The 27,095-nt window shown below is 41.9% G+C and overlaps 1 protein-coding gene across 5 annotated transcripts in view; it reads left to right on the top strand.

The window, feature by feature from the left end:
- Gbf1 (golgi brefeldin A resistant guanine nucleotide exchange factor 1) overlaps positions 1-27,095 on the top strand; it is a 124,139-nt gene that overhangs the window by 69,112 nt on the left and 27,932 nt on the right. For all 5 annotated transcript variants that reach the window (XM_090346023.1, XM_090346022.1, XM_090346021.1 and 2 more), the window contains exons 4-7: positions 19,785-19,916; positions 24,284-24,402; positions 25,930-26,038; positions 26,474-26,534. In XM_090346023.1, the coding sequence (XP_090202149.1) occupies positions 19,785-19,916; positions 24,284-24,402; positions 25,930-26,038; positions 26,474-26,534 (421 nt within the window). The remainder of the gene's footprint in view (positions 1-19,784; positions 19,917-24,283; positions 24,403-25,929; positions 26,039-26,473; positions 26,535-27,095) is intronic.

The raw sequence follows: 27,095 nt of genomic DNA, 5'->3' as shown, positions 1-27,095 counted from the left end.
AGTCCACCCCCCTTCTTTTATTACAGTTAGTCCCAAGAGCTCTTTCCTAAACTGGGCCAAGTGGAAACCAAAGAGTAATATTCCTTTTCTTTTTTCACACAGTACATCTTCTACACTGAGTTTTTTAACCTCTGGCTTAAATATCCTCCAAGCAAAGATGTATAGTCTTCCCTTCCTCTCCCTCAGCTTAGTCTGAAGGAAGGCAGCAGGTGATGGAATGCATAAACGATGAGGGTGGGAGGCTGCAGAGGGAAAGAATCTTTTCTCACACACTATGGATGTTGCTCAACCAAATGAGTGTGAAATTTAGTCAGAGCCACAGCATGTGTTCCAATTTTCCATGGAATTTCCTTTTCCTAACTGTAGGTTTAACCCTTTCTTCTGTGTAATGCCATAAACTACCAAAGAACAGGGAATGGATTATGTGTAAGAAGTAGAAATGCTACGGTTTAACAGAGCTCCTTTGGGATCCATGATCTCTAACTTATTTCTTGCCAAATGACAGTAGAAAAAAAGCACATTTGAACATGAGTTCAAATCCAATCTTTAGCAAACTTGCCATATAAGTTCTTGTGAGGATTAAATGTAATTATGTGTACAAAATTTTTAGTACAATGCATACCTCGCACAATAATACTTTATGCATGTTTGCTTTTCAGTGTTCTGTGTTTTCAAGGTATTTACTCTTTCATTCCATGAAACATTGAGTTTGCCATGCTAGCATCATTTCACATCTTAATTTCTTTGCTCTAATCTAGAAGTATGTTAAAGGAATTATTTTACATGGTGTGCAGAATTCCTTTGGATGGCCTTGTTAAGCCAAAAGACAGGTGGTCTCTGTGTAGATACTAAGGAAGGCCATGCCATGCCTACCTCAACTGATCCTGTAAGTCAGTAAACTGCTAAGAGTTCTAAACTCATGCAGTGTTAAAACCTAAAATGAGGGTGGACCTGACAGTTCATCCCTGTAATCCTAGCCACTCAGGAGGCAGAGGCAGGACTGCAGTTTGAGAATAGCAGGCAAGCTAACATATACAAGCCATGGTTCAATCCCTAGTACAGAGTTACTAAAGTGAAGTAGAGAAGTCACCAACTACATTGTATAAAGAAAGAACTGTGGAACAGAGAACATGATGTTTTGTGCAAGACAGAGTAGTGGTACCTAAAAAATTAGAGCTCTGTGGCTGGGAGCCTTGCCTCATGGTAGACTGCTTGCCTCGAATGCTCGAAACACTGAGTTCAATTCCTTGGTGCCACATACACAGAAAAAGCCAGCAGTGGTGCTATGGCTCAAGTAGTAGAGGACAGCCTTGAGAAAGCCCAAGGACATTGCTCAGGTCTTGAGTTCAAGCCCCAGGACTGGAGGGGGGAGAGAGAGAGAAAGAGAGAGAGAGAGAGAGAGAGAGAGAGAGAGAGAGAGAGAGAGAGAGAGAGAGAGAGAGAGAGAGAGAGAGCGCGCGCTAGCGAGCGCGTGCTCTGACTTGTATCTGTACTTATAAGTTCTCAAGGCCTATTATATGTGAACTTTCTTCTTAATTGAGCCCTAGTCATATGTTAATAACAGGAAAGTAAATACCATTTAAAGTGTATCGGTGACCCTTCTTTGGGAAGTTATACTTGACAATCTCTTCTCTCCTCAAAGGTTGTTCAAAGGGCACAGAGGTGGCAGCTCAACTGGCTGTTGAGCCTCTGTTCCCAGGATTGTGAATTGGGAAGCATATTTGTTCTGTCTCTATTCTAATGCCTGTAGGGGAGACTTATCAAAAAACTAGCTGGGCATGGTGGCTCATGCCTGTAACCCTAGCTACTCAGGAGGCTGAGATCTGAGTATCACGGTTCAAAGCCAGCCCAGGCACTAAAGACTGTGAGACTCGTATCCCCAATTAATCATTAGAAAAGGGGAAGTGGGGCTCAAGGGGTAGGGCAGTAGCCTTGAGCTGAAGAGCTCAGAGACAGCACCCAGGACCAGAGTTCAAGCCCCATGACACAAAACAAAACAAAATGAAACACCCTCCCCCCCCTTTTTTTTTTTAACTTATCAGAGGGCTAGGAGTTTGGCCTACGGGTAGAGTGCTTGCCCAGCATGTGCGAAGACCTGGGTTCGATTCCTCGGTACCACATACACAGAAAAAACTAGAAGTGGTGCTAAGGCTCAAGTAGTAGAGAAAGCCCAAGGACAGTGCTTAGGCACTGATTCCAAGCTCCAGGACTGGCAAAACAAAACCACAAACTTGGCCATGCTACGGATTGAACTCAGGGCTTCATGTATGCTGTATGTTGCACTACTAAGCTATATCCCTATCCTTCATGTTGTTGTTTCCTGAGATCCATACAACAACATATACAAGATTGGATGTTCATTTGGTAAGCTTTGCTAATTTGTAAATTATGTAACTAGCATCTTAAAAAAATAAAAAGATACAACTTGGCAGCTAGAACTGGGTACAGTTCTAGCACTCCTGGTACTACTAGCACTTGGAAGGCTAAGGCAGGAGGATCACAAGTTTAAGGACAGCTTGGGGTACCCAAGCTGAAATACAAATTTCTGTCAATAAACAACTAAAGAACTAAGGAATATTTTCACTATTCCCTGAGGTTCCTTCATGCTCTCTTTAGCTTACCCATCCACACCAAAGAACCCCACTTTCTGAGTTCTATCACCATAGGTTAGTTTTGAAATTTCATTTGAATAGAGTCACACAGGGTGTACTTCTTTGTATGTAACTTCTTTGTGCTTCGCACATTTTTGGAAGTCATCTGTTGTGACATGAATTTTTTTTTGTTTTGTGTTGTTTTTTTTCTGAGCTATATATTCAAGTATATGGATATATCTAAAGAAAATATCCATTCTTTTATTGAAAGACATTACATGGCTTTCAGGTTTTTATTTTTGTTAGTATTAATACAAATAGTATTATACTGTTTGTGAACCATCTTTTTTATCATATGTTTTTTATTGTAATTGTAATTGATAGAAGGGTTACATTATATTCACTAGATAGAAGGTGCATTACTTCACAAACATTGATACGCTTTCTCATGTCTTGGGTGAACAGTCTTTTTGAACGTGTTTTAGTTTCTGCTGAATAAATAAGAGTAAATTAGTGGGCCAATAGGATAGCATATATTTAACCTTAAAGGAAATAGTTCTTCATCGTGACTATATCCCCAGGTCTTCTTTCTTTTGTGAGAATATTTGGTAGGAGAGAAGTCATGTCATCAGGGTCTTTGCTGTCAGAGCATAGTGGCCTGAAACGAACATTTAAAAAGCTGAAACAGGTGTTTGAAATGCTACTCCAGCTTCTCTCTTCCGTGCCAACTCCCTGAGAGGCTAAGGCTTGGCCAGAAGAATTGGGTAGTAATCAAATGGGGCTGGATTAGAGGCTTCTGTAGAACATAACTATATAATAGTATATATACTATGGTCTGTTAATGTTCGAAACAGGTGAGTGAACATTGTCCTGTAAGAGGCCCCCTGACCTTTTTTCCCTCTACTAGTACTGAAGCTTAAACTCAGGGTCTGGGCACTGTCTCTGAGCTTTTTTTTGCTTAAAGTTAATGTATTACCACTTGTACCACAGCTCTACTTTTGACTTTTTATGGTTGTGAAGATAAAAGTCTCTCAGACTTTTCCTAGCCAGGCTAGCTTCGAACTATGATCCTTAGATTTTATCCTCCTGAGTAGCTAGAATTACAGCTGTGAGTCACTGGTGCCTAGCCCAAATTCTTCTTGAGTAGGGAGTAATTAGGCTATGCATCACATGAAAACCTTTCGTAATCTTACCAAGAAGCATGGATGTGTCTTTTCTTCTCAAATCTGTATATACAGTGGAGTCAGCATTACCCTTAGTAAAGTTAATATTACCAGTGGCCTTTTGCTGAGTATGACTTAGTACCTTTGTACCAAATATGATAGAAAATAAATTATACCATAGTAAATTCTGTTTTAGTCAGGACTTGAGAAACTAATAATTCTCTTGTGTCAAGAGTTAAAGCAGAGGCCGGGAGTTTGGCCTAGTGGTTAAAGTGCTTGCCTAGCATGCACGAAGACCCAGGTTCGATTCCTCGGTACCACATACATAGAAAAAAGCCAGAAGTGGTGCTGAGGCTCAAGTGGTAGAGCTCTAGTCTTGAGAAAGTCCAAGGACAGTGCTCAGGCCATGAGCCCAAGCCCAAGACTGGCAAAAAAAAAAAAAAAAAAAAGAGTTAAAGCAGGAGCTAGGTTTCCATAGACTCTTATCTCACCAGAAAACTGGAAGTAGAGCTATTGCCCAAAGTGGTTGAGCAGAAGCCTTGAGCAAAAAAACCTCAGGGATAGTGCCCAGTGTATGAATTCAAGCCCCATAACTGACCAAGAAAAAGAAAAAAAAAAGTTAAAACAGGGAAGTAACTCAAATGATAAATGCCATCTTTGAGCAGAAAAAAACAACAACAGCAAAAGTGATAGTGAGGTGATGAGTTCAAGCACCAGGACTGGCATGTACACACACTAGGAAATTGAAAGTTAGCCAAAGCAGCAGTTTCTGTAGTTGAAATTAATGGAAGTGTGACTTTCAAAGGATTGCCTCAACTGAAGACTTTAAAAGAATGGGTTCCAATTTCAGATGTCTAATGGGTAGGTGCTGGTGGCTCACACTTAATAATCCTACCTATTCAGGATGCTGAGATCTGAGGAGTCCAGTTCAAAGCCAGCTGGGGCATTCTGCCTGTGAGACTCTTAGATCTTGTTAACCAGCAAAAAGCCAGAAGTTGAGCTGTGAGAAAAGTAGCCAAGCAAAAGTGCAAGGCCCTGAGTTCAAGACCCAGTACCAGAAAAAAAAATCAAAATGTGTACATATAAGTTTTATTTCTTCTTAATTTACATGCTGGGTTTGGGGGGTGTGTGTGTGTACATGTTTTGTTCTGTTTTGTTTCTTGTCTCTCTTTTTTTGTTTTTTGGTCCTGGGGCTTGAACCTCAGAGCTTGGGCATTGTCCCTGAGCTCTTTTGCTCAAGGCTAGCATTCTGCCACTTGAGCCAGAGTGCTACTTCTGGTTTTCTAGTGGCTAAGTGGATATAAGAGTCTCACAAATTTTCCTGCCCAGACTGGCTTTGAACTGCAATCCTCAGATCTCAGCCTCGAGTAACTAGGATTACAGGTGTGAGCCACCATGGCCGGCATGTTGTTTTATTTTCTTGTTTAATTACATTGATTAGGATTTCTAAGAAAATGGACATCCTCCCGTGTTCCTAGTTTTAGGATGAATGCAATAAATCAGCATTTTTAAATTTTGTTTCTTTGCTTTTTTGGTATCAGTACTAGAGCTTGAACTTAAGACCTCTCTCCTTTCCTGTTCATAACTGGTAATACTCTATAGTTTGAGCCATGCCTTCAGTCATATCTATCAGTTTTCTGTAGATGTTTATTATCATGAATGGGTGTTATCCAATACTTTTTTCATCTAATATGTTATTTGTCTTCTATAGTATACTGATGTTAGAGTGATTGTTTTTCAGATATTGAATCAGCCTTGTATTCTCATACCTTATTTAATCTTGGCATATTATTCCTTTTACATATTTCTATTTTTGATTTGCTAATCTGCCACTTAAATAAAAAAGCTTATTATGGCATTGGAGACTTGGGAGGCAGGAGTGGTACCACACATAGACTTGTACAAAGTCCCATGGAGAATTCTCCACGGAAGCTTTGCTTATAGGCCTCATACAATATACAATTCAGCCAATGGATGAGAGTGCTAGACAAATGATAACCACATTTTTAATCCATCAATTTGGAAGTTATGGCTATTAAGATAGATTAATTAGCTGGACCCCAGTGGTTCATGTCTGTAATCCTAGCTACTCAGGAGCCTGAGGATCACAGCTCAAAGCCAAATGTGCAGAAAAGTCTGTGAGAGTCTTATGTCCAATTAAATCACAGAAAAAGCTGAAGAGGTGCTGTGACTCAAGTGGTAGAGCACTAGACTTGAACAAAAAAGGAGCTCAAGTACAGCACCCAGGCCCCAGAGTTCAAGCCCCAGGACTGGCAAAAAGAAAAAGATTCACTCAAATACTTTCAGTTCATGAGGCAAAACTTTGTAGAAATTTACAAATAAAAAACTAGAAGGAGGGCTGGGAGTGTAATCTAGTGGTAGAGTGCTTGCCTAGCACGAACAAAGCCCTGGGTTTGATTCCTTGATACCACATACTCAGAAAAAGCTAGAAGTGGTGCTGGGGCTCAATTGTCAAAGTGCTAGCCATGAACAAAATGTGTCCAATGACAGTCAGGCCCTTAGTTCAAGCCCCAAAACTGGCAAACGAAACAAAACAAAACAAATCAAATAAAAACAAACAAACAAACAAAACCTAGAAGGAAATTAGAGGTATGGCTCAGGTGGTAGAGCACCAGCCAGTGAATGAAGGCAAGCGTCAAAGTCCAAGTTGGAGTCCTGGTCTCAGAAAAAGATAAAAACAACTAGAAGGACTAGATGTTTTTAGTGAGGCCACCAGGAATGTTTGCTATCATCCTCAATCCCTCACTCCTCCAAAAAAGAAAACCATTGCTGGGCACTTGTGGCTTATGCCTGTAATCTAAACTACTCCATGGGATCGAGATCTGAGGATTCTGGTTGAAACCCAGTTTGGGAAGAAGAGTCCATGAGAGTGGACATGAGTGGTTAACCTCCAATTAACCACTAAAAAGCTGAAAGTGGAGGTGTGGCTGGAAAGGTAGAACAACAGCCTTGAGCAAATAAAGCTAAATGACAGTCTCTAGACCCTGTACTGGTAACAAAAAGAGAGAGAACCTTTTTTTTCCCCTGCTCAGAGTCATTTGGCTATTCATAATAACATTGTTATGAGCCATATGAAATTATCAATGTAGGTTGGTGGGCTGCGTGCAACCAACTCAAAGCATTGAATATGTCCTGTCATGTACAAGACGATTTTGAAGTCTATGTGACCCATAGGTTGGACATTTTCCAACCCTGGATACAATTAACTTTCTCATGACATTTCTAAACAGGAATGGAGGTTGTCCTCTAGTTTCAAGTGCTGGTGCATCAGAGAAGCTCTGACAAGAGCATTCCTACAACTGCTGGTTATGTTCCTAGCAGGACTTCAGTAACAACATTACTAATTTAGGACGTACTTCTTGGATACATGCAAGCAAAGAACAGTTCATAATTTTCATGAGATGTTCAGGTAGACCTCTAAAATGGTGCTTCTCAAACTGTGATAAAGTGCCAATTCCTTTTTTTTTTTTTAAAGAGTAACATTTATTTTTATTTATTTATTTTGCCAGTGCTGGGGCTTGAACTCGGGGCCTGAACACTGTCTTTGGGCTTTCTCAAGGCTAGATCACTACCACTTGAGCCACAGCACCACTTCCAACTTTTTCTATGTATGTGGTACTGAGTAATCGAACCAGGGTCTTTGTGTATGCTAGGCAAGTACTCTACCACCAGGTCAAACTCCCAGCCCATCCTTTTTTTTTCAGTCTTGGGGCTTGGACTCTGGGCCTGGGTGCTGTCCCTGAGCTCTTCAGCTCAAGGCTACCGCCCTACCCCTTGAGCCACAGTGCCACTTCCAGTTTTCTAGTGGTAAATTGGAGATGAGAGTCTCACATTCTTTAGTTCCTAGGCTGCCTTTGAACTTTGATCCTCAGATTCAGCTTCCTGAATAGCTAGGATTACAAGCATGAACCACCACACTGGGCTCCCCCTTTTTTTTTTTTCCTTTTGTCTTTTTCTTTATGCCAATCCTTTGCAGACTCACAGTATTATAAAAATGGAATAAAGATGATCTTAAAAGGCAATATAAGCTTTTTTCCTCCTGTGCCAGGGCCTGAACTCAAGGCTTCATGCTTTCCCTCCACTAGCTTGCTCATGACTAACATACTACCGCTTGACTTTATTTTGGCTTTATTTTGCTGATTTACTGGAGATGTGGGGAATCTCATGGACTTTTCTGCCTAGGTAGCCTTAAAACTGTAATCCTCTGATATCAACCCCCTGAGTAGCTAGGATCATAGGCATGAGCCACAACATTTTTTCTTTTCTTAGTAGAATCAACATACATGGTATTACTCTTTCAGATTGTATTAGTACAGCCTATCATCCCAATTACAACTAGAAGCCTAAAAGTTGGATCATGGTCCAGGTATACTCCTGGACAGGAAGTGAAACCCTATCTTAAAAATTATCATCACAAAAAGGTCTGGGAAGCATGATTTAGAGGTGAAATACCTGTGTAGCAAGTATAAGGCCCTGAGTTCAAACCCTAACACTACCAAAGGTAAGTATTAAGAAGGATCAGTAAGGGCTGGGAGTTTGGCCTAATGGTAGAGTGCTTGCCTTAGCATGCACGAAGACCTAGGTTCTATTCCTCGGTACCACATACATAGAAAAAAAACACACACACACAAAAACAGAAGTGGTGCTGAGGCTCAAGTGATAGAGCTCTGGCCTTGAGAAAGTCCAAGGACAGCGCTCAGAACCTGAGCTCAGGCCCAGGACTGGCAAAAAAAAAAGGATCAGTAAATCCAAGTATACTGTAAATATGCATATAAGACACAAAACAATGAAAACCCCTTTGTATGATTACTATATGGTAATAAAAAATATAAAGGAGAAACAGGAATACAAATTAAGGATAAATACAAAGACAACTTGGTTGTTATATATGGTGCACTTTGGGATAGGTATACTCTCAGAAAAGAGAAATACTCTTTCTTGTTTTCCTGTTCTGGATCAGTAGCCCTGTGAAATTAACTCATCTCTCATTCATTGACTGGATTGCATTTTGTATGAGCACTACATCCAGAGCCTCCAGAGAATTCTTGATAGGTTCCTCTTGATTGGAATACTTACTGTCCTTTTAGAAGAGATAAAAATAATTACAGTAGCTACTGTTTATTACTTTGTATCATCCCAAGTGCTAAACATATTACATGTCTTCTATTCATAATAATCTACATTTTGTGGATAAAAATGTTAGGAAAGAGAAGTAAATGTGTCTACCCGTTAAAAAGCATGCAGCTAGCTAATTGTAGCTATTCTACCCCTCTGTGACTCACTAGTGGGCCACAACAGAAAGAATAGTTTCTGGTGTTTTACAGTTTTGGCCTGACCAGAGACAGGATTTTATTTGCTTGAGCTGCTGCTGCCTGAGTTCTTCAGAAGGAAAGTATCATGATGCTGCTCATAGTAAGCAGGCTGAGTAATTTCACAACCAAGGAGACATCTGACACTACAGCCAAGCAGCCAAAATTCCCGCCCTGGAAGACTGTCAACCTCAAGGCACAAACAGTCCAGTAAACAAACAGTGCAGATTAGGAAGAGGGGTAATCTGAAGGTGACTTGTTCATATTGTAGGATTGGGAGTGGGGGTGGGGGAGCTGTGGAAACAAATCGGAGGAAGGGAAATGCATCTTTCACTAGAGAAATAATACTTCAGGTTTTCCTGTAGTTCCGGTCCAATTTCTAGTCCGTAAATGCCAAATTATAACAAGAATTAATTCTGGGCATCTTCGACCCAAGGCTAGTGAAGCCCTTTGGAGATGTCATGGTGCTGTTCTGTTCATTGTTGGCTCAACATGAGTGGGAAGAGTACCCTGCTCCCTATATTAGGATGTTAAAATAGAAGTTCCAAACTGGCCATTTGTCAAAAAATCTGCCACTTCCCCCCAAGTCTCCTGTCTTTTCAAATGATGAGTGTGACCTGACTAAAAGGGACAATGAATCCTGACACTTTTCTCTTTATGTCAGAGCTACCATACTTTTTAGTAAATTGTGTGAAAGGCCTCAATGTGTGGCCTCAAGCACTGGCCTTGGACAAAAAAGAACATCATCTAGCCTACTCTCTGAGCAGTCATCCCCTCCCAGGAGACCGTGTTCTCCAGCCTGTAGCAGCCTTTTCTCATTTGGCCAACGTTGGGCTGGCACATTCCTGAGCCAAAATGCACACATAAGCTGCTTTCCCTGGTAGTGAAACTCTTCACTCCTGAGTGATTCTTATCAGGGGCAGTTGGGCATTCTCAATTGGATTATGCTAACAAGAAAAAAGGCCTGCGGTATATTATTTCAACACTATTTGGCTTTAGAAATGCCTGTCTCGACCCCTTTGCCCTCAGAGTCTACTTCTGCTCTTTTCTTGCTTCCTAGAGGGTTACCAACCTGCCTCCAAAAGTCTTCATCCTGTAAATATTGGCCGGTGTTCCTAGAGATAGAATGTCATCATCCACAAGATGGACCAAATATAACAAACTAATAAGTCAAAACATGATAAAAGCAGAAGCCTGCTATGTTTACCCCTCTTGACATTTCTTTATCCAGTGGCAGAGAGCAAAGTTATTTGAGCACAGAACCTTTTGGGGTTTCTGTCCTGGTACATTCTATTTTAGGAACAAGTGTTAGGTCCTCACTTTCTACTTTTCTGACTCTGCTGTATATAGGAATATTTTTTTTTTTTGGTCAGTCGTGGGACTTGAACTCTGGACCTGCACGTTGTCCCTGAACTCTCCAGCTCAAGGCTACCATCATACCCCTTAAGCCACAGTGCCATTTCTGGGTTTTTTGGTAGTTAATTGAAGGTAAGAGTCTCACGTGTGTAATCCTAACTACCCAGGATCTGAGGCTGAGATCTGAGGATCAAAGTTCAAAAGCCAGCCCGAGCACAAAAGGACCTGAGACTCTTATCTCCAGTTAACCTCTAGAAACTGAGAAGTGGGGCTTGGCTGAAGGATAGGGTGGTAGCCTTGAGCTGAAGATCTCAGGGACAGCGCCCAGGCCAAGTTCAAGCCCCATGACCCACACACACAAAAAAAGAAATAGTAGTCCAGCCTGTGAGCTAGTGGTGGCTCATGCTTCTTCTTAGCTGCTTAGGAAGCTGAGATCCAAAGATCATGATTTAACACCAGCTGGGGCAGGAAAGTGAGACTCTTACCTTAGATTAACCACAAAAAGCCAGAATTGGAGCTGTGGCTCAAGTGATAGAGCACTAGTCTTGAGAACAAAAGCTCAAGGACGATGCCCACGCCCAGAGTTCAAGCCCCAGGACCAGGGGGGGAAAAAGAAGAAGAAGAAAAGAAAAGTAGGAACTCAAAGAATGAGCAAACTAAGCAAAGCTAGAAGCCTCTAGATTATATATGTCTGGGCTGAGAGCATAACTTCAGTTATCAAGAACTGTAGTGTGGTCAGGTAGGCATTTAGTCTTAGAAAATACTGCTAAATATCAGGTTCCACAGATCTTACTTACTAGCCTAGACTTAGTACCAACCCATATAGGCCTCTGTATTCCTGCCCTATACAGCAGGAGAAATGTAATAGAGAAATGTTCTAGGCCCAGGCCTTTTGTCACTAATTTTGTGACTTTGGCAAAATTACGTTTCTTCTCTAGGCCCTAGTTTCCCCATATACTGGGATTTCCTGAGGAGTATAAAGATAATAATTTAACTAGATTTTTTTTTTTTGCCAGTCGTGGGGCTTGAACTCAGGGCCTGAGCACTGTCCTTAGACTTTATCTTGAGGCTCTACCACTTGAGCCAGAACACCACTTCCAGCTTTTTTTCTATGTATGTGGTACCGAGGAATCAAACCCAGGTCTTTGTGCATGCTAGGCAACCACTCTACCATTAGGTCACAGTCCTGGTCCATCTTTTTTTTTGTTTGTTTGTTCTTAATACTAGGGCTTGACCCCAGGGCCTCACGCTTTCTTAGGGGCCAAACTCTCGGCCCCTAACTAGATTTTTTTTTTGGGGGGGAGCATATTTTTTATTGTAATTAATAGAAGGGTTACATTATATTCATCAGATAGAAGGAGCATTACTTCACAAACATTGATACCCTTTCTAAGTAGATTTTTTTAAACCATTTCTGGGGCTTGAACTCAGGGCCTGTGCACTGTCCTTGAGCTTTCTCAAGGCTAGTGCTCTACCACTTGAGCCACAGCACCACTCCCAGCCTTTTCTGTGTATATGGTACCAAGGAATCGGACTCAGAGCTTCATGCATGCTAGACAAACACTCTACCATTAGGTCACACTCCTGGTCCGTCCTTTTTTTTTTTTTTTTCTTAATACTAGGGCTTGACCTCAGGGCCTCACGCTTTCTTGTTCATGGCTGGTGCTCTACCATTTGAGCCACACCTCCACTCTAGCTTTTTGGCTAATTGAGCAGAGTCTCTTGGACATTTTTTCATTGGGTGCCTTTATATCTTGATCCTCAGATCTCAGCTTCCTAAGTGACCAAGAAAGAAATTGCATGTACTTATTCTCTCTAGCTTAAACACCTTATTGGGGTCTTGGCCATATCTATCTGTAAAGTAGCTCAGCTTCTCCTGAGAGAGAAAATAGGAAGGGGATGTCTTTTTGCCAGGTATGAAAACCCTGACAGCATGTGTCATAGCATGTGTCAGTCTGGGGAATATACTCTTTTCTCTGATAAATATCTGCTCCCAAAGATCTTATTTTTACTATCTCTTTCTTGTTAAGTGGGGCCAGCCTGTCTTCCTGAGATCAAATTTAGCTTCCACTTTAGAAAGATTTGACAAGAGCTTAAACATAGCATAGGCAGAGGAAAATAGTTTCATACATGATTTTGCCCAATATGATGTGTGAATCTTGATTAGAATGAGAATGACCTTACCAGTTTGGACCTTCCCATTAACGAATCAGGTTACCTGGCTGCTGGATCTATTGTCTGTCAATTTTAGAAATGTATTACAATTCTCAGAAGATTAACCTTAATTTCCCTTGGAAGTCAGCAATAGCTATGTATATTAAGTATAATTATCAAGGCAGGCATTTGATGCACACCTGTGATCTTAGCAACTCAGGCTAAGGCTGGGGGATTCATTGGCTCCTAGAGTTTAAGGCCATTATGCCCAACATAGTGAGACCTCACGCCAAAATCAAACCAAATATAATTCTTATGCCCAGGGGTTTTCTGGGTTTTATTGGTTGCTGGTTCTGTGCTTCATGCTCTCAGCTTACTTGTTCTAACCACTTGAGCCAGGCTTTTTAGCCTGGCTTTTGTTACTTAACTGGAAATGGAATCTCATGGACTTTTTTTTCTTTTATTTTCCTCTTTTTTGGGGGGGGGGGTTGGTTGTGAGTCTTGAATATTGGGCCTGAGCACTGTTTCTGAGCTCTTCAGCTCAAGGCTACTGCTTTACCTCTTGAGCCATAGCATCACTTGCAGTTTTCTAGTTTTTAATTGGAGATAAAAGTGCCCAGGCTGGCTTTGAACCCCAGATCCCAGCCTCCTGTGTAACTAGGATTACAGGCATGAGTCACCAGTACCTGGCTTCCCGTGGACTTTTCTTTGAACCATAATCCTCTAAATCTCAGCCTCTTCTGTAGCTAAGCCACCAGAGTTATTCTCCAAATAACTCTGAAAAACAGTAACATTGTCTCTGTTTACAAATAAGGAAACAAATGCTGTGAGAGGTTAAATGACTTACTTAAGGTCACACACTAAGTATGATAGCATTTGAAGCCACAGTGCCACTTCCCATTTTCTGGTGGTTAAATGGAGATAAGAGTCTCAGGGACTTTCCTCCCTGGACAGCCTTGGAACCCCAATCCTCAAATCTCAGCCTCCTGAATAGATAGAATTTTAGGCTTGAGCCACTGGCACCTGGCTTATGCATTATATTCTTATATGTTACATCAAACTATTACTTTATGGGTTTCCCAACTGTATGACTAAAATGGCAGCTAAAAAGTTTATTCTATACTTTTTGTTCTTCCTAACCAGTACTAACCACTGTTAGTTATTGATTGTAGTACTGTCACACAAATTAAGCATTAAGTTTGTCCAGATTCACTCCTAATCCAAGAGGGAAAGTGAGACCCCCCCTTAACAAGGTGAGCAGGGATAAATGAAGTCCATAAAGACTGGCTTCAAACATACATAGTGGTCTGAGGACAGACCGAATCCATCTGCCTCACTGCCACAGTTCTTTGGGTATCAACTCTAAAGGCTAGTTCTCTTGCTTCTAGAGGAAATTGGCACATATTGAAAGGAAAGCGCTTAGATTATAACCTACAGGCAAACTAGAGCTGCTGAAGCTCTTCACTGTTTGGCTTTTCCTGCTTGTACTACACATGAACAAACCTAAACCTAAGCAGGCAATTGGAAAGCCCAGGAGAAATTACAAACTTTTGCTGCTCTACTTTACAACAGAACAATTCATGCAAGCTTTATGTGTCCATTATACTTAGAGCAGCTTTTTCAACAAACTCCTTTTGTAGCCTTGTTTTGTTTTTTTTTAAGTTATTGTAATGGCAACAAGAAGAGAAGACAGTTGCAATTTTATTATTAATCACCATCCTGTCAGGTCTTTTCTAGGAGCCTTGAAGAGAAGACATAAAGAAGGAAATAAAGAAGAAAATTCAGAATTAATGTTAGCAAAGTCTATAGATGATTGGTCAATTCTGATAGATCAATAGGCAAAGATATTGAAAAAGAGACAGCATCAATTGAAGGACTGCTACGAAACCTCTCCCAGCCCTTTAAACACTCCATCTCTACTTATTCACCTTTCTCCTCCAGGAAGAAATGGTTATAACAACAGCATATACTTTTTTTTTTTTTTTTGGTGGGTCATAGGGCTTGAACTCAGCCTGAGTTCTGTCCCTGAGCCCTTCAGCTCAAGGCTACCACCCTATCCCTGGACCTGGCCACTGTCCCTGTGCTCTTCAGTTCAAAGCTACCACCCTACCCTTGTGCCAAGCCCCACTTCCCATTTTCTTTTTTTTAAAAAATAGATTTTTTTGTTTATTTATTTAGTTAGTTATTTAAGTGGGCCCCCCTCACTTACCAGGCTGAGCTCAGGTCTTACTATCCCTGTCTAAAAAACAAAATACGCAGATGAGAATTTAGTATTTGAGGCAGAGAGTTTGGTTTAGTGGTAGAGTGCTTGCCTAGCATGCACAAAGACCAGGGTTTGATTTCTCAGTACCACATACATAGAAAAAGCCGGAAATGGTGCTCTGGCTCAAATGGTAGAGCTCTAGCCTTGAAAAAGCCCAAGGACAGGTCTCAAGCCCTGAGTTCAAGCCCTAGGACTGGCTAAAAAAATTGTATCTAAGCTTCAACTTCAACAGAACGGTAATAGAACAATTTGACATCCATACTCAAAACACATGAACACTGACCTCATACACAAAAATTGAAATGGATCACAGGTCTAAAAAAAAATGTAAAATTGAAAACCTTTTAGAAGAAAACATAGGAAAAAGAAATACTGTCAAGTGTAGCAGTATATATCTGTAATCACAGTACTCAGAGCTGAAGCAGGAAGGAGATTTCAAGTTTGAGGCCAGCTTGGGCCACACAGCAAGTTTTAGGATAGCCTGGACTACCTGGTGAGACCCTCTCTTACCTGTGGTGGGTTGGGGGGGAAACCACTAGTTGCTGGTGGGTCTCAGCTCAAGAAGCTGAGACCTGGAAGACTGAGGTTTAAAGACAGCCTGGGCATAAAATTCTGCAAGACACTGGACCCAATGACTCATTCCTGTAATCTTAGCTACTACTCAGGAGGTTGAGATCTGAGGATTGCAGTTCAAAGCCAGCCTGGGCACTACAAAGCCTGTAAGACTCTTATCTCTAATTAATCACCAGAAAATTGGAAGTGGCTCTGTAGCTCAAGGGGTAGGGCAGTAACCTTGAGCTGAAATGCTCAGGGACAGTGCCCAGGCCCAGAGTTCAAGCCCCACGACCCCCTTCCCCCCAAACACACAAATATGTAAGACTCTATCTCCAATTAAACCATTAAACAAAGCCAAGTAAATCTAAGGACCTGAGTTCAAGTTCTGGTAATGGCACACATAGAAAAAAATCCTGAGATTGAGTCCTGTAAATTTAGACACTATTCCACACACAATTTATGAAATAAATAAGGAAAATTGGACTTCATCAAAAGCTGAAATGTCTTCTCTATAAAAGATATTGTTAAAAGAATGAAAAAAAATAAGACTTAGAGAAGTATCTGTAATTCTGTCACCAGTAAAGGACTGAATGCAGAATAGATTAAAAACTTACCATTTTGCAGTAACACTAAAGAGTTGAATAGGCACATTACCCAAAAGGATATATGAGTGATAAATACTATTGGAGAAATACAAATATAAACCATATGGAAGCAGGATGAGACATGGTTATTGGGGAGGCTAAAATCTGGAGGATCATAATTCAAAGCCAGCCAGAAAAGTTTATAAAACAGACTGTGTCTTCAAAATAACCAGCAAAGAGTTGGGCTTGAGGTATGGCTCAAGTTGCAGAGGGCCAACTGTGGGTAAGTGAGGCAAGCAATTGTAAAGCCCTGAGTTTTATCCTCAGTGCTGGCAAAATGAATTAGTAAATGATAGAAATATTACTCTACCCACATGAATGGCTTTTATAAAAATAGTGAAGATGGCCAGGCACAGTAGCTCACGCCTGTAATCCTAGCTACTGAGGAAGCTGAGATCATGGTTCAAAGCCAGCCTGTGAAGAGCTCAGGGACAGCACGCAGACCTAGAGTTCAAGTCCCATGAACAACAACAAAAAAGTGAAGATGCAAAATGAAGAAACTCAACAAATGATGATGATCAAAAGGGAGTTAGAAGGAAGAGAGACAGGCTTTATGCATAGGGAACAGCTGCAAGAGAATAAAAAATGAATAGACTATTTGCAACTATGAAAAAGGAACAAGGAAACCTGTTGAGGATTCTGTTTCTTAGAGGGAGGGGAGCCAGGGAGTGTGTTGAAGGGGATGAAATGGATTGAGAATACTGTGTTAACCTGGAAATATAGAATGAAATCTCTCCCCATAAATGATATAAACCAATATATATTTTAATACATTTATTGTAATTAATAGAAGGGTTACATTATATTTGCCAGATAGAAGGTACATTACAAACATTGCAACCCTTTCTTACCCCATTTCTCTTCCCCCACCCCCTCCACTCATCTTGTTTTCCCCCCTTCCCTATCACCAATATATATATTTAAATCTTGAAAATACCACAAACTAAAGAAGATGTGAAGAAACTAGAAATCTTGTTTCTGGTAGGAACGCAAAGAATACTGGAAAACAGCTTGGCTGTAAAGAAGTCCAGTTCCTATATTCTTATCCTAGAGAAATTAAAACCTGTATACACACACACACACACACACACACACACACACACACACACACACAAAACACAAGTGTTTTTTAACATTCATATTTGCCTCAAATTGGAAAATGGATTAAAATAACAAAGAACTATAGGCATATACACATAATAGTATACTACTCAGCAGTTAAAAGGAACAAACTACTGATACCTGTCCAAGCTCTTGCTTGGACAGATCTCAGAAGCATCTTGTTGAAAGAAGCCAGCCTCAGATTACTCACTGGCCTGGGAGTTTGGGCTAGTGGTAGAGTGCTTGCCTAGCGTGCACAATGCTCTGGGTTCGATTCCTCGGTACCACATACACTGAAAAAAGTCCGGAGTGGTGCCATAGCTGGCCTTGAGGGACACCCAAGGATGGTGCTCAGGCCCTGAGTTCAAGCAAAAAAAAAAAAGATTACTCATTGTATGATTTCTTTCATGAGATTCTTAATAAAAGGTGGTAATGACCTGGGCACTGATAGCTCATGCCTGTATGCCTAGCTACTCGGGAGGCTGAGATCTGAGGATCAAGGTTCAAAGCCAGCCTGAGCACAAAAGGACCTGAGACTCTTATCTCCAATTAACCTCTAAAAAATGGAAAGTGGGGCTTGGATCAAGGGAAAGGTGGTAGCCTTGAGCTGAAGAGCTCTGGGAGAGTGCCCAGGCCAAGTTCAAGCCCTATGACCCACAAAAATAAATAAATAAAAGTGGTGATGGAGAATAGATCAATACTGGACAGGGGTTAGCACTGTCGGAAAGGTCTGAGTATATGGGAGGGTAGAGGGAGTTTTCCGAAATAGTTCTATATCCTACCTTTGGTAGTGGTTTTATAAAAGACTGTTACCAACAAAAACAAGAGGCAGGGTCAGGCATGTTGGAGTACCCCTGTAATCCCACAACTGAGTTCAAGACCAGCCTGTGTTACATAATGAGACCCTCTTTGTCTTTGTGTGCCCGTCCTCAGAAGCTTCTGGTTTCCTGGTGATTAATTGGAGCTGAGAGTCTTATGTACTCAGCTTAGTGGCAAAGCACTTGCCTAACAAGTGTAATGTCCTGGGTTCAATCCCCAATGCCAAAAAAGAAAAAGTGATAAAAGAGTCTCAGACTTTCTTGCCCAGGCAGGCTTTGATCTTAGCCTCTGAGTAACTAGTATTATAGATGTGAGATACTAGTGCCCAGCTTTTCTCTCCTCATTCTAACTCTAGATTCTCGCCCCATTCATAATTGCTACTTTCATCTGAACATTTTTATCATATATATCAAACATTAAATGACAGACCAACCCATACATGAGTTTACTTGTGTTAATATTTTAAATATACATACATTATGTGGGCTGGGGGAAAGAGGGAAGGGTGCTTAAGTGGTAACAAATTCAAAGGCCCTGAGTTCAAACCCCAGTACCAGCAGGTAAGTAGGCAGGCAGGCGGGCAGGCAGATAAATAGATTTAGAGATAAATAGATTAGGAGATAGAATATGTGCTTTCACCAACACATTGTTTCTATCTCAACCATAACCACCAACAAACACATTTCTGTACAAATTGTATATCTCTGAATGGACAGTGCAAGGTGAGAAGCATGTTTTTTGGTTTGGGGGGTATTATTTTGCTGGTCTTGGGACTTCAGGTACAGGACCCAGGCCTGGAGTTCAACATCTTTTACTTAAGGCTAGTGGTCTACCACTTGAGCCACAGCACCACTTCCAGCTTTTCCTGAGTTTATTGTAGATAGGAGTCTCATGGGGACTTTTTTCCCCCCCAGGCTGGCTTTGAACTGTGATCCTTAGATCTCAGCCTCCAGAGTAGCTAGGACTATAAGCATGAGCCACTGACACCCAGCAGAGTCATGTTTTATGTAGCAGATGTGATCAGTATACTGAAAAGCATGCAAAATACTACCTAGCCTGCCAATTAATAAAAGCATTGATCTAGGAAACTGTGGAGCCCAGGGAATGTTTACCCCCAGAGGGAGGGGTCAGGTGAGGGAAGGAGGGAGATGGTAGAAATGAAGTATGCCATGCAAGCATTTACATGAAAATAAAGGTGCTCAGGAGCCCAGCTTCCTTTTGTTTCTAAGATCGGACAGTTTAGATCACATCTCTAAATGTTTCTACCTTATTTAGGAAGCCTATAAGAGAGACTGGCTCTGAAAGATGAGAGTCTAGAAAAACAAACTAAACTCTAGGTAAAGATATATCCTGTTATTTGCCCAATAGTGGTGTGATAGGGGTCACAGGAAAAATCTACTTTTAGTCTTTTGAGGAGCCTCCATTCCCATTTCCACAGAGGCTGCACCACCATTTCTACCAAGTGTGTGAAGGATTCTTTTTCTCTGAATCCTCTCCCATATTTGTTTACTTGATGTCTGCTACTCTGGCTGGAATGAGATGGAATCCTAAATGTGGTTTTGATTTTCTTTTCCTTTATGGCTTAAGGGTATTGAGTATCTCTTTATGAATGTTAGCCATCTGTATTTCTTCTTGTGAGAACTATTTACTTTGCCCATTCATTGATTGAGTTACCTGTTTTCTTACTGTTCAATTTTTTGAGTTCTCTGTATATTCTTGATGTTAATGCCTTATCTGTTGACTTGCTAGCAAAAATTTTCTCCCTCTCTGTGAGTTTTAATTTTTTTCTTTTTCTTTTTTTCTTGTAGAACTCTCAGAGATTGAGCCAAATATATTCCTTCGTCCGTTTCTGGAAGTGATTCGCTCTGAAGATACCACTGGCCCTATCACTGGCCTGGCTCTCACCTCTGTAAACAAGTTTCTGTCCTATGCACTCATAGGTAAGAGCTTAGGTTTTGTTGGGTAACTATAGTACTTTATGTCCTACCTCAGTTTGGGTTTTTTGGGACCCAGTCCTGGGGCTTGAATTCACGGCACTGTATCTGAGCTTCTTTGGCTCAAAGTTAGCACTCTACCACTTGAACCACAGTGCCACTTCTGGCTTTTTCTGTTTATGTGGACCTTCATGCATGCTAAGCAAGCACTCTACCACTAAGCCACATTTCTAGCCCCTGAACACAATTTTGAACAAATATGTTGCCCAATTTATAGTTGATCTCTTCTCTTGCAGTACTAGAGACTGACTCAGAGGCTAGTGCATGATAAGCAAGCTATATCCCCAACCCTCTGAATTTGTTTACGTTGTTTTTTTGTGTTTTGTTTTGTTTTGTTTTTTTGGCTAGTTGTGGGGCTTGAACTCAAGGCCTGAGCACTGTCCTTGGGCTTTTTCTTTTTTTTTTTGCCAGTCCTGGGCTTGAGCTCAGGGCCTGAGCACTGTCCTTGGACTTTCTCAAGGCTAGAGCTCTACCACTTGAGCCTCAGCACCACTTCCAGCTTTTTTCTATGTATGTGGTACCGAGGAATCGAACCCGGGTCTTCATGCATGCTAGGCAAGCATTTTAACCACTAGGCCAAACTCCCGGCCCCTCCTTGGGCTTTTTCTCAAGGCTAGCACTCTGCCACTTGAGCCACAGCACCACTTCCAGCTTTTTCTATGTATGTGGTACCGAAGAATCGAACCTGGATCTTCTTGCATGCTAGGCAAGCACTCTACTACTAGGCCAAACTCCCGGCCCCTACATTGTATTTTTTTTTTCCTTTTTTTAGTTGATCTTGCCATTCAGAATCCTAAATTCCTTTTCCTCAAAACCAATCCCTGTGAAGGCATATGGGACATAGAAAACAGGGAAGGTGAAGGTTGGGCTGTAGCTAGCCAGAAAAGCAAATGACCTTCAAGTCAGGGCAAGAAAGTTGGGTTCGCTTAGCTAAAGCATTCCTCAGGATCCTGAGCAGGAGAGTTGGGTGCCAGCCAGGTTCTGAATAATGTATAAACCTCTCTATGCACTCTCTAGTCCCAGCTTCATACTTTTCCTAAATGGAATCAGGCCCGGCCATTTTCAGCCTTGCCCTGAGCACCACCTGCAGGTCACATCTCTTCACAGCCTCTAGCAGCTGCCTGTCTGCTTCTTTCCCTCTGATCTCATGGTGTTCATTTTTCCCCTTCCTGGGATTGGCAGAGGCTGATTATTAGAGACCTCAGGGCAGCTGGTCATTGGAGCTTCCTGTGGTGGGAAATGAGAATGCTGGAGGTGGTGATTTCAGTAGGCATAAGAAGAGGACAAGAGGAGTGTGTGAAAAAAGTCAGAAAGCAAAGGAGATGAGTTTGACAGATACCCCTGAAGCTGCCTCCTGAGTGGCCAGAAGAGGACATTCTGAGGAGGGGGCCTTAGGAAGACGAGCCCTACTAAGTAAACTCAAAACAAGCCTTTTCCATCTAGAAGAAACTGTTCCTTACCTCTCAATTCTGTGACTAAAGGATGCTGGGTTAATTTCAGGTCCTACTACGAGTAAACTAGCCTTTGATCTGGCCCACACAGCTGCCAGGCGAGGATTTATGCCACAGATTGCCCAGCTTGCTGACAGGCCTTTCCCGTGGTTCTAAAGGCCTGTCACTATTATTTGCCTTTTTAGAAGATGAACTTTACTACTTGTTCAAGCTTAAGAAATAAAAACACAAAGAGATTAAAAGAACTTAAATCACTTTAACAAAAGATTAGTGAAAGAGGGGAAGAAATGGAACTCAAGGAGGTTTGTGAAATAGAAGCAGGGCTGCCATTCACTAATCTCTGACATGCCACACTGCACAGAGAAGGACCTGGGTTTCTCAGTGGGTCCTGGAGGCTTTAATAAGGATGTGAAGCACAACTACGAGAAAGATCTTAAGCAAGTGCCAAAGAATATAGGATTTTCTGTAGTGACTATGAGACACATGATGAAGGAGCTTGGGCCGAGGTGGCTCATGCTTATAATCCTAGCTATTCAGGATGCTGAGATCTGAGGATCAAGGTTCAAAGCCAACCTAAGCACAGAAGGACCTGAGACTCTTATCTCCAATTAACCCCTAGAGAAAAATAGGAAATGGGGCTTGGCTCAAGGTAGCCTGGAGCTGAAGAGCTCAGGAGCAGTGCCCAGGCAAGTTGAAGCCCCATGATTCACAAAAAGAGGAGGAGGAGTCATGAAACTGACTTATTGTGATCTCTAAAGCCATTCTTTGGACTCAGTAGAGAGATGTGAGTAGGACAAAGAGAATCTTTGTCAGAGACTACTAATAAATGTAAAAACAAAACAATAAGTTTCCTCTACTTAAGTTTACCTGGCTTTCAAACTAATAATGTCTCTGCATTATATCATTCCACCTCAAGATCAGCTTATCACTTCCAGAGCTTGATCATGCACCTGCCATTCTTCCCCTTTCAAAACTAAGCCATGTGTAAAGAGTCCTTTAGAATAAAGACCTTGATGGATCAACTTCCTTGACCTGCTCCTTTAACATAAGTGAAAGCAGAACTCACCACTTGACAGCATTTATGTTCACTTCCAGTGTAGTGCTAGTAGTCTAACTCTAGCACCTCCCATCTGTGTGTATGTGTGTATGTGTACAGGTCCTAGGGCTTAAACTCAGGGTCTGGGTGCTGTCCCTGAGCTTTTTTCCTCAAAGCTAGAAGCCGGAGCTCCACTTCCAGCTTTTCAGTGGTTAATTGAAGATAAGAGTCTCATGGCCATTACTACCCAGGCTGGCTTTGAACCCCAAATCCTCAGATCTCAACCACATCTCAGCCTTCTAAGTAGCTAGGTTTTTAGGTATGAGCCACAATACCCAGCTCTCCTCCCATCTTTTCAATCTGATCCTCTTTCTCACATCCCAACTAGCTAGCCTCTGGTCCAGTTTAACTTGTCTCCCTTTTTCTCTTAAAGTCTGGCTACATGATTCTTGTCCCATGTCATATCATTTAGAAGGAGAATGAAACCGCAGCCAGGTGCTTGGTCACTCACACCTGTATTCCAGCTACTTAGGAGGAGGGAGGGAAATGAAACACAAAGGCCTCTGCTATAATGTGGCACCTGGATATTAGTGGCAGAGACCATTTCCTCTCTCTACCTAAGTTGACCTGGAACATACAACTCCAAAAATGAGAGAGAGGGAGAGGGGAAGGGGGGCAGAGAGAGAGGGGGGTATTTTTTTTTTTTAATGAAAAGAAACCTGGTGCTGGTGGCTCACACTTGTAATCCTAGCATACCTAGGAGGCTGAGATCTGAGGATCATGGTTCTGAGCCAGCCTGGGCAGAAAAGTCCCTATGAGACTCTTATCTCCAATTACACTCAAAAATCAGAAATGGCACTGTGACTCAAGTGCTAGAGCACTAGCCTTGAGCACAAAGAGGCTTAGGGACAGTGTCCAGGCCCTGAGTTCAAGGTCCACAACCAGAAAAGAAAACTTGGACTGTAGCTCATTGGCAAAGCACTTGCATAGCAAGTATAATGCCCTGGGTTTGATCCCTAGTACCAAAAAGAAAAAGAAGAAAGGAAAAGGGAGGGAGGAAGAAAAGAAAAGATAGTTGGGTGCTAGTGGCTCTTGCCTGTACTCCTAGCTACTCAGGAGACTGAAATTTCAGGAATAAGCTTTGAAGCCAGACAGGACAGGAAAATCCTTGAGTAACCACCAAAAAACTTTGGCTCAAGTGTTAAGAGTGCTAGCATTGAGTAAAAAAGCTCAAGGGCAGCAGCACCCCGGCCCTGAGTTCAAGCCCCAGAAACAACACAAAAAAAGGGAAGGAAAGAAGGAAGGGAAGGAAAGAAGGAAGGGAAGGAGAGAGGGCGGGCAGAGGGAAGGAAAGGGAGAAAGGAAGGAAGGAAAGAAAGAAAAGAAAAGGCAATAGTCCTGCCCTTCACACTCTGACCCTACTTGACACTTGCTTTGGAGTACAAGATCATCCCAGGTCTTTCCTCTATGAAATGAGTAGTTTAATAGCAATGATTCCCAAAGTAAGGCCTCCCTGACTAACAGCATTAACCTCTCATGGGATCTAGAACTATAAATCCCCAAAGCCTGTATAGACATACAAAACCAGAATTTCTGGAGGTAGGTACAGTGATGTATTCTAGGTAATTTCAAGATACAATTAAATTTGAGAAGCACTGTTTTATCCAGTGGAGTTGTTCAAAGGAGCTAAAGTCATTTATGAGCCAAAATTCCTAGGTAGCTCAGGAATCATGGGTTTGGGGAATAGAGGAGAGAAAGCCAAAGTCTTTTCTCTATCCTCACCATATCATCTAATTTATCCTATTTCATTTTTGAAACTGGAGCAGATCCCACTCATGAGGGTACAGCCGAGGGGATGGAGAACATGGCAGATGCTGTCACCCATGCCCGTTTTGTGGGCACAGATCCTGCCAGTGATGAGGTTGTTCTGATGAAAATCCTTCAGGTAAGTGGGAGGAGACAAGCAGTTAGGCCAGTGGCCAAGGGCAAGTACCCTGGCTTTACTCAAGTGTGCCGGCAGTGTGAAACTGTATTTTGACTCTACTAGAGTTTAGGGACCAACATGGTTACCAAACAAGCAGCTCAGGTACCTAAAGCAAAAGGTTTTTCTAAGGAAAATAATTAAGAGCTTTAAATTAATTGATATCAAATACTGAAACCCCAGAATGCATTTGCCTGACTGGATCTTATCTGTGCCATCCATCTGTTAGGCTTGTGAGCTAGAGCTGGAATGAGTTCTGAATATGTCAGGATTCCATAGAGTGAGAGAAATGGTTCCCAAGTAAAACTACTAGGAGATTCCTGTCAGTCTAGAATGAGGTAGCATTCTTTCTAATCTCTTTTTAAATTGTGTGTGCTTTCTCTCATATGTGGAAGCTAGATTTAAAGTACAATGAAGTGGATATGATGACTTATACAGGACTCTAGTCATTCACACATCACCAGACTAAAGGAGCATACTCTTAGGAGAGGAACCCAAAAGTGTAACATTTTAAATAGTATTTATCAAAACGAGTTCCAGGAAATGAAAACAAGGGTTGGAGGGGAGAGGTCATGTTGTTTATTTGTTTGTTTTCTTTTTTGTCAGGAGGAAAAGAGTACAGAGATGGAGGAAGGGTTATAAAAATACAGTCATGCTATTCAGTATACATACACTATGTGGAAAATGAACTGTGCAACTTGTGGTCCGGGACAGGAGGGAGAAAATGGGGGAAACCAAAGGGGTGACATTGTCTAAAAGGAACTGTACTTGTTACCTAACTTATAAAATAGTAATGCCTCTATATAACACTTTAATATTAACTTTTTTTTTTCCAGTCCTGGGGCTTGAACTCAGGCCTGGGCACTGTCCCTGAGCTTCTTTCACTCAAGGTTAGCACTCTACCACTTGAGCCACAGCACCACTTCCAGCTTTCTCTGTTTAGATAGTACTGAGGAATCAAACCCAGGGTATCATGCACGCTAGGCAAGCACTCTACCACTAAGCCATATTCCCAACCCTAAAATTGTATTTTTAAAAAATAAGAAGCAGCCCAGCACTGTGGCTCACACGTGTAATCCTAGCTGAGATCAGAGGATCATGGTTCAAAGCCATCTTGGGCTCAAAAGTCTGTGGGACTCTTATCTCCAATTAACCACCAGAAAACTGGAAGTGGTGCTCTGGCTCAAATGGTAGAGCACTAGCCTTGAGCTGAAGAGCTCAGGGACAGCTCCCAGGCCCAGAGTTCAAGTCCCATGACTGGAAAAACAAAACAAAAACTTTTCTCCTGAGCTGGAAATGACACTCAGTGGTACATCATTTGCACAGCATGTGCAAACCCCTGGGTTTAAGCCCCATCACCATAAACTTTAAAAATAAATAATAATTACTTCATTAGGAGACTGGAGGCACAAGAGGAAGCTTTTTTCCCTTCAGGTAAACCTCACCTAACCTACCTTATTGATCATGATGGCTTCTCTCTTTTTCTGAAAGGTTCTTCGGACTCTGTTGCTAACCCCAGTAGGTTCCCATCTGACTAATGAATCTGTATGTGAGATTATGCAGTCTTGCTTTCGGATCTGCTTTGAAATGAGGCTCAGTGGTAAGTGCTTGAATACTGACTCATTTTCAAATGTCTGTGTATGTGTACAGGTTTCTGTCTAAGTACCCGAGAGCTGGACTTTTCTACTTTGTGGGGCCTTGGGGATCTATTTGTTGTGGAGCTAAAATAGACTTCAGCCCATTATGCCAGAGCAAGAATGGGGATGGATCCCAGTCTGATTTACCCCAACACCAAATCTCCTTCCCTTGGGGTTTCTGAGATTGAAACTTATCAAGCCCCCCTTATTTCCCCTAACTCAGTAGTGCCACCTCGTGGTCCAGTAAAGTTATGACTGCCAGCTGAGCTGGAGTTGGTTTTAATAAGTTTGGCATAATCCTTGGTAAACAAGGTTTGGAGGGGAGTCTGCTCGGAGAAGTCTCCTGATAATAGCACAGCAAGTAATGACACCTGTGTTATTTGTTTTTGCCTGTGCAGAGTTATTGAGAAAATCCGCAGAGCACACTCTCGTAGACATGGTGCAGCTGCTCTTCACAAGGTAAACCTCCTGCTGTTTGCTTCAGCCCTGCTGCCCAGGCCTCTTGAGTCTGCCTGCTTCCACACAGCCACTTCAGGGACCCGGCCAACCCCATAGCCACATCAGAGGCCACTGGGATTATGGATGAGGGTAGTTCTCTGGGCTCAGGGTTACTGAGCAAGGGAGAAGGGAGCTGACTTTGCCTCAGGGGGAGATAGAAGGTTATTTAATCTATACAGACAGATCTTGTTCTGTTTCCCCAATTTGGTCTGTCTCTGTACAGGTAGCAGCTAAGAAAGGGAGCCCAAAGAGGAAGCCAGACTTAAGGGAGGCTGGAACAGTTACTGAGCTCCTAAATCTCAGTCTAATTTATATAGGAGAAGGAAGGCTAGGGTGAACAACAATCATGAGAACTGATCTCTTAACTTGATTTACCTGGGACTATCCTAATTTTAGCAATCCAAGTTCTATGTCCAGGCAAACCCCAGTCTCAGGCAAACCAGTGGTTGATTTCCTTAAGTAAGGCCTAGTGCTTGAGAAGCCTTTTCATACTAAATCTAAAGACCTATTTCTTAAAGTTCC

This window comes from Megascapheus bottae, chromosome 15 (genome assembly GCF_031878675.1).
Source record: "Megascapheus bottae isolate mThoBot1 chromosome 15, mThoBot2.hap1, whole genome shotgun sequence".
Classification (NCBI taxonomy): Eukaryota; Metazoa; Chordata; class Mammalia; order Rodentia; family Geomyidae; genus Megascapheus; species Megascapheus bottae.
The sequence above is the reverse complement of the archived record's forward strand: the minus strand, read 5'-3'. Positions and strand labels throughout refer to the sequence as shown.